The sequence below is a fragment of the Onychostruthus taczanowskii genome, unplaced genomic scaffold (genome assembly GCF_017590055.1).
Source record: "Onychostruthus taczanowskii isolate IOZ18803 unplaced genomic scaffold, ASM1759005v1 scaffold177, whole genome shotgun sequence".
NCBI classification, from domain to species: Eukaryota; Metazoa; Chordata; class Aves; order Passeriformes; family Passeridae; genus Onychostruthus; species Onychostruthus taczanowskii.
The window spans coordinates 244,173-259,628 of NW_024498984.1; the positions used below are offsets into that span (position 1 = coordinate 244,173).

Genomic DNA, 15,456 nt, shown 5'->3' on the forward strand with positions numbered 1-15,456 from the left:
TTTTTTTTCCAAAGATTGTGTCAATTAAAAAAAAAAAATACTCTTGGCCAGCATTTTTATTTTAGGTGAACACCCTGCATATGAGTTTAAACTCACTGTCTGCAGTTCAGTGAGTAGCAAAGGAAGGATTAAGTCCCCTGCATGCCATTTAAATCCAGTAGCAATTATGTGGGATATTCAGGCCACATTTTGGGAAGCTGGGAAATAAAGGTGGATTCATAGAATCATTAAGGTTGTAAAACCCCTCTAAGATCCCTCAGGTGTTGAACTGTGTGATGGTCCTGCCATCACAGGTGAAAGCATTTTAATGTATTTGTAAGAAGGAGCGTACAGTTTCACCTTCTCCCTTAGAATATGAAAGAAAATGCTCTGCATCTGTCTCTCCCTCGCAATAGCTCCTGGAGGAATGGTTTGGCTCAGCGGTGGGGCAGAGATTCTGGATTGTGAATGCCAAATAAACACCAAGAAAGCTACCAGCATCTCTTCTGGTGTAAGGCAGAGTCCCTCTCCGTCGGTTTGCTGCTAAGGCATTGCCTGGTGTGCTGTGCTGTTCTGAGGTGTTCCCTGCAGAAATAAACTGATAACTGTATTATAAAATGGAAGCACACTTTAACCTCTATGAAAAAAGACTTAACAATTACTGTGATACAAGGAAAGACTAGGATAAGATAAAAGGGCATTGATGAAAATGTCCTTCAAAAATCATGCTTGAGAACTGTTGGCATATAATTTGAAAAAAAAAAAAACACCCAAACAAAAGAACAAACAAAACCACCAAGTAACCAAATACCATGTCTTCGTAGTTTGTTTCTTTAAACCAGTGAGTTGCATATGCACATGGAGGAGACAAATAGCCATCTAACCTGAACAAGTCATCAGGAAGGTGTAGGTAACATGAAAACGTGATCAGATGTTAAGAGGCAAGGTAATAATGCACTGAACTTTTGCACTAGTTTTTATTGTGATGTGGGGATTGAACCAAAGAGCAGTGTAATTACCAGGTTGTATTTTCTTATCTAGCAGTAAATTTATTATATTTGGTGATAGCTTTCCACGTGCATATGTGTATAAATGCAGAAATGGGAAGGAAGGTTCTTGTGTTATATTGCTAGGGATAGTTCTTGCAGTTATAACATAATTATGGAGGGATTTACTGTTATTTGCTGTGTGCTAAAGTTGAATAACATGGCAGAAATTATTTACAGATTGAAGTTTGAGTGTAGTTACACATTGTGTATACGTGTATTTTGTTGTAACAACTATAACATTTTGTGTTAGATTAAACACTGTGTGGGGGAGGAGCTGAGTCTATTGGGATTTGTTTACTTGGATTTTACTATATACATATCTGTTTTTCTTTGAAGCCTAAAGCTGTTAAAGCTGTGGTGCTCATGCCTTTGTTCACCAGTGGCTCTCAGTGAGGATCAGCAGACATGGTGAAGTTCCAAACACATTTTTTTAGGAAGTGAATATATCTTTGCATGAAGGGCAGTCTTTTACCTGGAAATCCCAAGGGATTCTCATCTTCTTTACTAGGCTCTAAAGGGTAAATATGAAATTTGAGGCCTTTGGCAAGATAGCAGAACCCCAGCAAACCATGTGGGTAGAACTCATGATGCAGATGGTTGTCCTTTCATTTGCTGTACTAGCCCTAAATTAGAAAGGGCCCTGTGGTTTTGTTATTCAAAGGGTTTGTCTTAACTGTTGGGTAGGAAATCAGAAAGTCTATGTTTGCACCATTTATAGTGGGCTAGAAATATACCATGCCAGCAAGTAATGGCTAGCAGATGTGGATTTCAGGCCACTTGGTTCTTCCAACCACTTTGCCTACTCCAATTGTGTTAATTTACTGGTGCTTACATAAAAAAAGTTTAGGCAATGGAAGCCATGGCCCATTGCCCTGATCATTTTCTTGATTGATAGGAACAGTTTCTCTTTGGGATCAGTATAGGAATTCCAAATATGTTCCATCATTTTTAAAGTAATTTGGACAAAAATGCCAATTCTTGCAATTCTTGTAAGTCTTGCAAGTCTTGCACTTGTTTACAAAACATCTTCCTATACTGGTATATTTTTATGTTGTGCAATGTGAAAAAATTAAATACTTGGTGAATACAGTAGCAAAATTGACAATGATGCATTTCATTGGAAGCATAAGCAGAAAAGTACTGAGTGAGGCAGAGCATAAAGAACCAGAAGGAACAAAAATTTGCTGTTTAAGTTGGCCATCTGAAATTAAATGTCTGGATAACATGAAATTGAGGAATGCCACCAGAGGACAGTAAATTTGATTTTTTTAAAAAAATATATTGCTATATTTGCATCATTACTTTCCTATTAGTTTACGTATCCCTTTTAATTTACAACATCTATAGAAGATCTCTCATACAAGGGTGGGAACATAATGGGTGTGCACAGAATGAATAGTTCATTGGGCCCTGCACTACTTTTGGGCGCTTGTGTATGGCAAACGTGGAAAGAAAGGGGAGACTCTGTTGCCTGAGGGTTTACATCAGTGATTTCAGTGGAAGTTGGAGAAATGCTTTAATGAATGATGCTGTGCGATGTTCGTTGTATCTCTGGGCACGCTAGGAAAGCAAGTCTGTGCCTAACACTTCCTGAGGTGCTCGTGGTTCCATTGGGCTGTGATGAAAAACATTCCCTCAGTTCCTCTTTCTTCATGGTACCTCGAAGGAGAGGCAAGAGCACCTGGTGCTTTCATGGGTGTGCGAGGCCGTTGCTGGAGCTGTTTGCTTGTCTCTGCAGGCAGATAGCGCTGATGAAACCTGGCCCCAAATATATAAATACTCTTAAATGCTAACAAGCACAGCCCTAGTGCTTCATGATTTGTCAGAGCTCCTGCAGTCTGGTGTTACTACCACCCTGTTCTGCTGAGATTTGTCGTTCTAGTCCCTCTTACTTGCATGCATGTCAGTGCTGTGCAGTTTAAAAATACCCGACTTTATCGACTATTCCTAGTCTGGGCTTTCTTTTTAAACTGCATTTGAACTTGTTAATCAGTTTGTGTCTTGTCATTCTGCAGAACAATGACACCTGGGAGGTCTGAATGCTCACAGTATGCTTTGAGTCTTGCCTGTGCTGGTACATAAAATACAGTGATGATTGTTACCTGAGTTGCATTAACATGCCCTTCAAGTTCTGTGTCACAGTACTATGTTTGTGGGGTTTTCTGCTAAAAACAGATTTGCACAACTTCTCTTTTTGTTTCATGTATTCCCTTTTTTGCTATCCCAGTGGCTTTTAATCAAAAGGGGAGGTGGTTTTGTGGTTCTTTAAAAGGGAAGCAGCTGAAGGTAAACGTCCCATTTTGATTTAAAATACCCAGTTACTATACTGGAGAGTAGGGCTAGGACTACGTGTCTTTTCCAAATGCTAAATGAGATTTTATTACTGTTAGGAACAGATTTCCAAATATTTACGCCTATGTAAAATAGTTATTTTTCTTTTAGTTCTGATGTGTGGATGAATACCTGTTCTCTGAAAGTACTTGTTTAATAATAAAACACATGAAGAAAATTAATATGTCAGTGAAGCAGCCTATACTTGAATGCAATCTTCTTTTTAAGGGACTAATAAGATTCTTTTAAAATATTCCCAATGGATTTTCTTGGATTCACTGAGAATATTTTCATTGTTAAATAGTTTTAAATTTTTAGAAGCATCTCTGTGTGTGCGTGAATCACCACTTCAGACATCATTTTAGGGTTGAACCTTTGGTGCAGCAGCACAGTTACTACTCTTCAGACAATACCAGATGGAGTAATAACCTTATCTTGCTCTCTTACAAGTCACTTAGGTGGGTTTCCAGTTCTCAGTGGCAACTCCATCCAGCTCTGGAGGATGTGATCAGTGTGTGCATAAGTTTAGTTGATAAGTGATTGTAAAGCTGCTTTCCTTAGATATGGAAGCACTTGCCATAGTCATTATGATGCTTACCTGGAGGGAGTGACTCATTTCTCTTTCCTGTTGGCCAGGCCTGATCATCGAATAACGTCAGGGCGTTTATTAAGATGGTAACATATAGGAATAATGTTTTCTTTCATAGCATGTTAAAGACGAATATTGGGAATTTTCTTCATAGTACATAGTAGCTACTTCATAACAGCTGCAGTGTAAGTTTCAGGATTTGTTAGGATTTTTGTTGGTTTGTTTGTTTTCATTTTACCTGGACCATCAAAATTCTGCTTTAGGGATAGGCATGTGTATAAACTAATGTGCCAGTGTGTCAGACATATATAGAACAGTGTCAGTGGTCTGAAAGCTCCTTGCTTGGTTTTGTTGGCTGTAAAGGATGCTGTTATTGTGTCTAAGAAAATTGTGGAAATAATTGAAAGCAGAATTTTGGAATCAAATGCTTAAATAGCAGAATCAATAGTAATACTGTCTTACTGCTGCTAAGCAATGCAGTTTAGCAACACCCACATGAGAATCTTGTCTGTGGCTTTTCCTTTGAATTCCTTTGGAATAGCTCTATCACAGATCTTAGGTGTGCAAATACAGATGATTTTCTAGTTTTACTAGCAAAACAAATTTTGATCCCTAAAAATGTGTCTTCATCTGCCACCTGATTTTGGAAGCACCTAATACGTAAATGTTTTTAGTGGTATAAACAATCTGTCAAGAGCTGTACTTGGTGCAGATGAATCAGGGTTATAGAAGTTGGAAGAAATGAATACTTAAAAGCCTTCTGATGCAGAGTTGCTCTGGACTGTGCCAGACTGCAGCATCTGCACGCCAGCTGCACCATGCCTGGCTGTACCTCAAATGCAGCATCATCAGCCAAGCTGTTTTCTTTGCCATCTCCCAGCACACTTGGACTTACTGAGGGTGCTGAAGTAAAAGGATTGTCATCTTCCAGGGAAGTTGTGTGTTAGGTACAGTTAAAGGGGCTGGGGCATCCATGGCTGTCACTGTGCTAGTTGTTATAAAAGCCAAGGATTTTTTCTTTGGCTTTCGAAGATGAGTAGCACAGTCCAGCCACACTTGTATGGCTAAAATCCCTTCTCTCCCTAGCAAGGCAGATTTCTCCGTAATACTGTTTTGTGATCAGATTCCAGTGTGCTTCTCCATCTAGGAGAGTGCTGGCTGGCAGCTGAAAACGTTCTTCAAAGCTGAAACCATTCTTCCAAGTGCACCAGTAGCTGAGTGAGAAGTCCTGTGGTTGGGTCTGCCCTGGGCTTTTACGTGCCTAGTTGAGGCACTGCTGTTGTGGCCAGGACATGACCTGTGACAGGTTGCATTTCTCCCGGGGAATGTGCAGTTCCTTTTTTGGTGCCACTTGCCTTGCTGCAGCTATTACCAGAAAACAGGGTCTATGGGAGGCCTTGATTTACAATGCCATCATTACTTTTTTGCAGTAGCACTGAACACGTGTACTTTTACTTTTTCCTAACTCAACAGTTTTGCCGTGAATAAAAACAAAGTGATTCTGGCACTGCGAACAAATTTGAAGTATTGTAGAACTTCTGACTGTTGAATTACACAAGAAGCTATTTTCTATGCTTGTTACAGAAATCATAATATTACAGTAATGAAAGTACCTGTTTTGTGAGTAAACTACTTATACTTTAAGAGATGAAGTCAAGCTTAATTATATTCTTCAGTCTTCAATACTGAATGTTAATTTGTGTTGTGAGCTACTGTTGTTCTCGTCATTCAGGTCTGTAATTGAAGTAGAAATGATCTGTAATTCTTAGGGGTGGCATACCAAAAGTTTCTAAGTAGGTTTCCCTGTGGTTGGGTGTAGTTTGGGACAGCAGATGTTGCCTTATACTGCAGAATTATAGACCATATGAAGGTTGCTTATTTACAGTAACGTGCACAGTGCCAAGGCACACGTGTTTAAGGAGTTACACATAATAGCTGTGTGAAGAGTTGTGTGGCTGGTGAAGACATCAGTTTTATTGGGAAAGAGGCATTTCTTTCGGGTAGGATATATGCACTCCCATAGAGGTCAATGATTTGACCAAATACTAAAATGACACATTTCTGAAATAATTGAGTAATCTTTAGTAGTCATGGAGTTGTACTGGAGTTAGTTTTGAACAAAAAACATTTCAATGAGTTTCTGCTGTTTATACAGATTTTATAATAAAGAGTCACTTAGTTTAGTTTGTTCTTGACATGCAGATATTTCTAGGTCTATTTATATACATAAAAGCCTGTAGTGTTGAAGAACAAGGACATACCCTTAAATTCAGAATTTTATCAGAATATTACTGTTTTACACCCATCTTTAGATATCAAGCAGTAATTTAATGAAGAATTTTAAAAGTGCTTTATTGACTAGTAAAAACTTACGGTCCTCCCTGCTGCTGATAAGGAGAAGTGGCATCCTTATTTGTGTTCCTGAATAAGGTGCCTGGACTAAATGGTGAATTTTGGTGTTCCAAGAGGTGCCTGTGCCGTGCTTTCTGTCTACGTCACAGTCTCTGGTGTCCAAGGCTTAGTCTTTTGCTTTATATGGTGGCTGTATTGTAAAGGATAGAGGAGAATTATGAAATCATGATAAAGTGAATTTTACTTCTGGTTCTTACTGAGGTGTTTTTTCCTTTCAAAGATGACATTGCGATTCTCACCAAGTTCAAGCCATCACACTCAGAAGGTATTGTACTAACCCATGTTTTACCTTCCTCATTTTTGTCTGTTTCCTCTGTCCTTCTGGCCTTTCTTTTTTTTTTTTTTTTCTTCTTTTTCTTTTTTTTTTTTTTTTTTTCTTCTGGGAGCCTCTTGCAAATCAGACTTCAGTTAATATGAGTCATTGGTATCACATATGAGCCAGGCCTTTTGCAATGTGATTTGCAAGTCAGTTGTTAGCTATCTGTTGGCAGCTCTCCTGGTTAAGATCTAATTGTGCATTTACATTCATGGTGCTTGGTGCAGTTCTGGGATGGGGCCTCTTTACGGCTTCCTGCAGGATTTGGGTGTGCATTGCTTGTGCTGCTTATGTTCAGGAATCTGATTACATGTTTTACAAGGAGTGGACATACTGAGTGTGTTGTACTTTTCAGTTAATACATGCTTTGCGTTCTCTTTTTACCTTCTCGTGTGCTGCTCTAGGGTTATTCAGGTTTATTCCGGTGGAGCAGAGGTATCAAGAGGATTTCCTTCCACAAGTTGCATAAGTAATCAGCTATGGTACTGGGAAAGCACTTAAAATTTGCAACTCTGAATTATATTTGTTCTGAGGTTAGACTTTCACAATTACAGAGAGGATAAAATCCAGAACCACCCCCCCCACCCCCTGCCAAAGGCTGTTAGAGGTCATTGAATCAGTTCAAATTCCCTCAGTGGTATAGAAAACAGAATGTCCCTGCTGCAGGGGCAAGATGCCAGATTGTTTCTGCCTGGAATAGGAGAGTTGTGTGACAGAATATTTGGGTTTCTGCTCCTGGGCCCTGGGCTGGTACCTTTGGCCAAGTTTGCAGTAGCCACCTGCCTCCCAGGGCTTTAGGCAGCACACGTAGCAGAGCGTGGTAGGGATGCTCCCATTCTTTACACTGGTGTTCAGGTTGTATCTACTAATACAGTTTTCCATGTGTAGTTTTCTTTAGCAGAATAGCATGCAACAGTGTTAACTGTCTTGTGTTGTGATACGGCACAAAATGATGACACAGACACTGCTGCTCTCGAGGGGAACAAAAAGGAAGAAGAAGAAGAAGAACTTTATTTTCTGACTCCAACATTTATAGTTTTCCAAAAGTGACAGTGGATTGGAGGGTGACAGTACCACCTCTCCAATGCCACTGGACAGACCAAAGGTCCATCAATTCTCTCCACCTCTATGAAAGAATACAAAACATAAGTTATTTACAGAACTGTGTGTGAGAAAGTTTGTTGAAAGAATGCAAACATCAGAAGGCTTAACAAAGTCTTACAAAATCAAGGCGACAGTCTTGGCATTCAGAAACTTATGTGTTGTGGTTTACATACCATTGCTTGGTTTCTCATCATATGTACATATATATGATATTACATATCATATGTATAGTGTAAAAATTACAGAGACCATTTTCTGTAAGTGAACTTCGAAAAAGAAAAAGAATTGTAGGAAACAAAATGCTCTCAAGCTGTACTCAAGTAGCTTATTATATATTTTTGAAGAACCACTTAAAATCCTGCCTGGATGCAATTTTGATATCAAATGTTTGCAGATTATAAAAAGAATAGTAGGCTTGTTTTATTGGCAGAAATAATGTAACTGTAATTGTCTTGACAGTGATCCAGTGTAAGTCTCTCCAGTCTAAGCTATACTCAGCAATGCTTCCTTACTGAAGAAAGAAGATGAATCCTCTTTTCTGAAAGAAAGAGACACCACTTTTCCATGCACGGTCTAGATTTTGATCAGCTATTTTCAAAACTGCTTATCCTTTTCTGGTGGAGTAATTAGATGCCTGATTGAAGAGGCTGGTCTGCCTAATCAGCAGAGGTGGTTGTTTACAAAAACCTGCTTGGAGCAGGAGCCTAGCCTATGGGCTCAGAGTTGTTCTCCATAGGAAACTGGTGCCTGTAAATTCAGAGTCACAAACTCAGCCAGTATCTTGATCCAATTTAAGATTATGATGGTACTGAATAGGATTTCCCTTTAGTGTTAGCATTTTAGTAACAGTGTCTTTGATGAAATGACGGTATTTGTAGGAAAGTCATGTTGGAGTTCACTTACTGTCATTAAAATGAAGGCAGGTTTTTTTGTTTGGTTTATTTTATCAGTTGTTGTTTTAGAGCTGGGTTTTTTTTAGAGTTTGTTTTTTGAACAAGAAGCTAAGTAATTAAGTTCATATTACTATTCTTGATCCTGTTATACCTCCATTACATGGGCATTTGTAATCTTGAGGTTATGCATCACTGACTCCTTAGCAAAAAAACACACCCTAATTTGATCTCTAGCAAACACTTCCATAGGTGATTGGACTTCCATAACCGAGGCAGCAAAGCTCTGAGTTGAAAGCCTCTTAGACCTAGCAGATATTTGAGACAAGAAAGATAAGTGATGACAACAGGTTTTTTTTCTGTCACAGATAAAAATACGTTTCTGTGAATGCAAGGTTACACCAAGGTAGTACAGACTGAGTATCTTGTGTCTTGCAGCATTTTTTCTCCTCCAAAGAACCATTCTTGAAGATTTTATGTATTATGAATATTATTTTCCATCCTTTACTTGTTCTTAGTTCCACGCCTTCAAGGTCCACATAATTTTCAGATATAGCAATATTTTTTAAAAAGGGATGTGTTTATGTGAATCTCTTTTTCAATGTTCCTTAGGGGAAGAATGCAACGGACCTGAAACTATTTCAACTGCAGGATCAGAAATCCCAAGCAGCTCTGAGGTAAGGTACAGTAAGAATGGTGTTAATGTACTACTTGGTAGGAGGGAAGAAGAATGATTGTTGTGAAAAAGACAGTTAGTTTTTAAAACTAGTTTTTGTTTTAGATTGTCTTATACCTCCTTTTTATCCATGTAGAAATTTCCTTCCTGTATTGTTTGAAAGAGCAAAGCCATGAATATGACATGACACTCACCGAGTCTCAGAAGAGACTTACCAGTGTTAGTGCTGCAACACAGTGGTGGTAGAAAACAATATGAGCTTAATGCTGTTTCCTGTGTCAGTCTTGAAATAATGAGAATCATAGGATCTTTAAATGTTTTGACAGCTGGAAAAACATACTGGTTCTGCACAAACCAGCTACTTTGTGCTGAGTACTATATTGCTGGCTTGCTGGAGAAGTCAAGGCACACTAGAGTTCCACAGCTCTAGGAACTTTGTGACAGTGCAGCAAGATTCATGAGAAAGCAAATGAAGATTTGAGTTACTAGGGTACCTCATTATGTGCGACATGAAAAGCATCTTCAGCTGTAAATTTTTTCAAGGTGCCTCATTGCTTAATATGTACAGTACACATTGTCTTGAAGATGTAGCAGTGTGTGGCCAGTTGAGAAACTGTTCAAAATGAATATTGAAAAGATGTCATTTTTACATTGGTATTTTATATTCATTCCTATTGTCTGATTTCTTTATTGTTGTTACATGCTTAGAGGAAGATAGGAAGTTTTAGATAGGAAAAGAAACAGCAGTTCTGTCATCTCATGCTGGCCATGGGCACTGATCAAAAATTATGTATGTTGAATTGAGTGTTGAAAAACTGCAGCTGTTCTGCTGAGCTTCTTAAAAGTAAAACATGTCCTCAGAATCTTCTGAGGACCAATTTGGAGATGATCACATGAAGACAGAATGGCTTCCTAGATTACATAGACCTTTGTCTTTGTAGAACATTCAGCTATATCATCACAATGTTTTAATAAATTTACCAGTTCCATTTTAAAACTTGTTCATATGTTCACCCTATTCCCTTCTGAATCTGTTGTAGAAGTTGTAATCATCTTTTTCCCCAGGAAAATTTTCAGTGAATGGCCGTATCAAATGCTTTACTGAACAATGGCCATCATACCCTGATAAGCTGATTGTGAGCTACTTACATGGGAGTGGATGGAGATAACCTATTTCACCAAAGCTTGGAAGAAGTCAGTTCATGACTTAGGATATATGAAAAGGCAGGAAGCGTGGGAGAAAGAGTGCAACATGTGTCATATGTGTAGGGAAATGGGATTTGAACCTTGTTTGAAGGATGAAAGATTCACCATGAGGTGGGAAAGGAGGAGGCTTTGACCTTCAGTACATTCATGTTTGTGAAAAAGTTATCTGGTTATCCTCTCAAAAATCTCTCCTTGGTAACTTCATGCAGCCTTTTCTCTTGTTCTCTGCTTACATGTTTCCTTACATAATTATTTTTCTTTATGCACTGTTATTAAATATCACAAAGTATTGTGATTGTCGTATTAGCAATATCAGTAAGTAGTTGATAACTTGGGGGTTTGGTTTTGTCGTTTTCAATGTTCCCTCTGAGACAGCTTGTTTGGCCTTAGTTTGTTTCTGCATATCAGGTGGTTATCTGATGTTTGCTTGCATTTAAGTTAGTACTTTTCTGTGCTTGCCCCATCCTACCCAATGAACCCTAACACATTGTCATTTTTCCGATTTTTGCTTTCTGTGTGTTAGCCAGATATAAAGTTACAGAGTTACTCTTGATCTTCTTGCCCAGTTTCACACTCTTATCGGCCATAACAGGCTTCGTTCTTGATGATTAATTTCCTAGAATTCAGGTTAAGTCTATATTTAAAAGTTCTTCTATTAATTATTTGCAATAGTAAGATAGCCCCTAATATTTTTTTTCATATAATTCTAATCTTTTATCTTCATGTGTTGTCACAGCTTCAGTTGTCTTCTGTATCTTCTGCATAAACTGGAAGAATTTCTTTTCACTCAGTTCTTTACTAGGCTGTCTTTAACATCCTTGATGCATTCCTGTAGGAATTCAGCAGGATCTTCTATCCCAGCATGGTTTCTCCTCCTTTCACCAAGGCCCTTGTGAGCTCGGGCCAATATGCTTTGTTCTTGGCTTGATAGGTAGCATATTTCTCTGTTAAATGATTTTACCTCTGTGATAGGCTGGTGATTTTCTTGTCACTAAACAATGTTTCTGCAGTTAAAAAATATGAACATTTGGAATTCCTAAACCAATTTAAGTCAAGTAATTTTAAAACAGAAATGGAATTAATTGAAAAAAAACATTGGGAAAGAGTAAAACATACTTCTATTCAGGTCACTACTTCATCTTGCTCAGGCTGTCTTTTCTTTTAGAAGAGAAGAGGCAGGACTTCCAGCAACAGTATGCTTCTGTTCAGCAGCACAGAGAAAAAGTAAGGCCTTATTGTTGATTTAGCAACAGAGGAAGGAAAAAATAAATCTAGAGTTAATATGGAGAGCAGAAACATTACCCAGCCATAATTCAGTGGTCAGTTGTTTTTTTCCTTCTTTCTTTTGTGATCTGCAAAGGAATGTGTAATTTGGATATAAGGAACAATGCAAGTAAAATAAAAAGTGAGGAACAGTCTGCAGTGGAGCCTGCCAGCATATATACAAAAGGTTGATGAAATCCAGGACTCAAAAAGCATTGGAGCACCAATCAGTGGTGCATTTTGTTCTTCATGATTTTGCATTCTTGCCTATTTCACCCTGGATTTTTTCCATTTTTTTTTAAACTGCTTCTTCTTGAGTCTCAATTTTCTTATTCTTAGATCTCCCACAGGACCAAAAGAAATAAGATCACTTGGACTTCATCAGCTTCTCATATTCCAAGACTTATAGCATACATAATTTCTAGGTGCTTTGTCATGCAGGGAGGCAAGGAGATGTTTTCCACAAGAGCAGACTGGAGAAGGGGAAGAAAAAAGAATATAAAGGGGGTATTTTCAAATAAGTGCTGCAATGGGGACTGCTTCAAATTATGTCCTTGTTAAATCAGTAATACAGAGACAGTCACATCTGTTAGGGATGGGCAACTGTCTTCAGTGAATCCCTGAGTAGAATATGCCTGAATCAGTCTTTATGGAGTTCCTGTTCCAAGAAATACATAAATGCCTCTGAAAGTCCTTTCAACCAAATTGGAAAATGAATGAAATAAAACCTGAGAAACTTTTTTCCTCTGTGCTTTCTATTTGTGCAGAAAGCGCACTAGAAAAATACTACAATGGTGTGTCTGCTCAGGGATTGTAATTAGTTGTTCAGGTTAATAAGTAAATGAAGATGAAACACACTGAAAAAACAGTTCCTGTGCCTTAGAGGAAAGAAGATCACTCAGTTATTCCAATATTGGAGGAAAGGTTAAAAATTTGAATTTACTATTACAAAATGTAATACAAAGTTCAGGCCATTCAGATAGGATAAATGTAAAATTAGTAGTGCTTTTGTGTAAAATTGAATCACCTGTTTGTAGTTTATCAACATCTCTAGAAGTCCATCTATACTATATTTGTTATTCCAATTAAGAAGCACAAAGTAATTTGAGATCTTTGCTTGGTGTGCATGTGGACTCCACCTCATAAAAAGCAGGTGATCGCACTACTGTCTGAGTAAGACTGCAGGAACTGTGCCCTGTTCTGCCTGTAGGGAGATAGGAATTGATTTTGCAGTTACATATTAAATTTTTACCTTTCTATTAATTTCACACCAAGAAAATGCTAGCTAAAAATTCCTGTTAATTAGGATTTTCCATAATGTAACTTGATCATAAGAAAATGTATGAACAAGCTGTCTTTATTTAAGACTGATTAGCAGAAGTAAATTGGCAAATTTATTAAAGCAATACATTTTTACCACAATTACGGCTTGACTCATAGGTTGTTTTCTTTAGAGCAGCAGGTGCTGCAGTGTTCCAAATTAATTGGTTGGTGTGGTTTTTTTCTGAAGAAACACCATCACATTGTGCATTACTTTCCATACTTGTTCGTTTTTCAATTCAGACTGGTGGGTCTTCAAGCAGAGAAACATAAGATACCATTATTAATATTGCAAAGATGGACTAAATTGGTTTCAAAATCTAGAAAGACTTCTAGACTTCTTCCAAGTCTAACAAAAACACATGAGAGCTGTTCTGGGGTGAGCCAGAGTGCTTTAAAGACTTAAAAGAGTGGATTCCAGAGTGAGAGGGACCAGCCCAGCACTTCTGCCACCATTGCCAACCTTCTCAGTTTTTATCTCAACAAATTGTATGGGTCATTTGAGTTGATTCTTGTTTTTCATGTCACGTGTTACCAACACTGGAGCTCCTTTGTGCTGTACACAGACTTTGGCATATCATGAAAAAGCAGTGTGTTTTTATCAGAGTGCCTGAAATGCGCAGGAGAAGGTATGAGCACCAGTTTAAAAATAGTTAATCCTAATGACTTGAGCTAATTAATTTCTGACAGTTATACTGAGCAGGGTCAGATCCCATGACTAACAGGAAAGCTTTTAACAGAATGCATAGGAAAGTACAAAGGCCTTTGCCAGCTGTGTGTCTTCACCTCACAGCTTTGTGTTTCACTAGATGCAGTAAAATTGTCTCTGAGTGAAGCAGTGTGGGCAGTAAGGACCAGTGGGTGGCTAAAGCCTGTATTTCCATCTAACCATGGAAGAGGTGGTGAGCAGTGGCTGGGAGGAGTAGGGGATGGAGAGGCTGGATAAAGGCAGATGGAAGGGTACCAGAGTGGATGAGGGGGAATGTGTGCAGTGGAGAGGTCGGGAGGCGCAGGGCAGCGTTGAAGAGCAAGGCTGTGCTTTCATCGGTGTTAATTTGTACAGTACTTTCCATGGCAAGTATTCATGGTGTATAATTGGAGAAAAACAGCCCACTTAAGTGTCTCAGCCCTTAGTTCTCTATTAAAGTGCAAATTTTTCCAGTAATGTCAGTGACAGGAGGATTAGACCTCTAAACCCAGTTCAGACTATCTTATGGTAAGAGCACAGTGCAGCTATTTATATTTGCACTGTTTCTCAGGGGGATTCCTGGCCAAAAACCAGATCGATCTTTCTGTTTATTTTACTGCATTCTGAAAAGGACATTTTTTACTTACTTAGATAAGCAAATACCCAGACATGGCATCATTCAAAAAGAATGTAAAGATGTACTTGATGTGTAACCAGGACAGGAATGGACCTTAGTGATTTCTCTCAAGAAAAATTGTAATAAAAGTGAAAAATATTACTTAAAAAATAATAACAGTACTTTACGAAAATTGCATTTGGGGTAATAAACTTTCTGAAATTTTACAACTCTAAACCAGTAAATTATACAATAATAATAAAATGCTGTTAATATTCTGCTTCTATTGAAAGTTAATTTAATTCCACAGAGAGCTATTGCATTTTCATAATGGACTCACACTGTTTAGTTGCACTGTTTAAATCTGTCTGTGGTTTGTGTTCAAAGCACACAAAAGCAAGACAAAAGAAAAGTGTGGTAAGATACTGACGGACAGAATTAGATGCTGAGAAACTGCTGAGGTGTTGTAAGCCATTATTCATTCCAATAGCAGCACCTGGTCTCAGAGCCCATCAGTGCTGCAAGGCCCCAGTGGTGTGCCAGGAGCCCAGAGAGCTGATGGCTGTGTGCTCTGCAGAGGATCTGCTCTTGTCCTGTCTGTCATACCTGTGTGGAGTCTGGCCTGAGGATGTTGCAGCAGCCTCCACACCAACATACAGGAAAACAGTAAGCACCCAGGTCTGTACAGTTAAAATCAGCGTAGGTCCTCACTGGGTGTGGATCAGAACTGGAGTCTGGGAAGCCCTCACTAGTCTCATTAGGTATAACTGCAGTTACAAGTACCAATTTACCTTGTCTACACTGTGAGATTAAGGATTTGGCTCACTGCCTTCGTTTCTGTTCAGCGTACACTGTATCATCTCAGTTTGTAGTTAAAAAATAGCCCAGTAAGGGGCATCACATTTGTTCCAGATGCCCAGTCATCTATGCTGTGTACATTTTCTCTCTTTGGGATCAAAATAAATAACAGTACTATTAACAGTTGTTCTTCACCAGTTTATGAATGGTAATCTGTAC

The 15,456-nt window shown here is 38.5% G+C and overlaps 1 protein-coding gene across 8 annotated transcripts in view; it reads left to right on the forward strand.

Annotated features, from left to right (window-relative positions):
* Positions 1-15,456, forward strand: part of ANO5 (anoctamin 5) — a 57,896-nt gene that overhangs the window by 3,362 nt on the left and 39,078 nt on the right. For 4 of the 8 annotated variants that reach the window (XM_041400270.1, XM_041400271.1, XM_041400273.1 and 1 more), the window contains exons 2-3: positions 6,581-6,625; positions 9,283-9,347. In XM_041400270.1, the coding sequence (XP_041256204.1) occupies positions 6,581-6,625; positions 9,283-9,347 (110 nt within the window). The remainder of the gene's footprint in view (positions 1-6,580; positions 6,626-9,282; positions 9,348-15,456) is intronic. The other 4 variants (XM_041400274.1, XM_041400275.1, XM_041400276.1 and 1 more) reach the window with 1 other exon arrangement.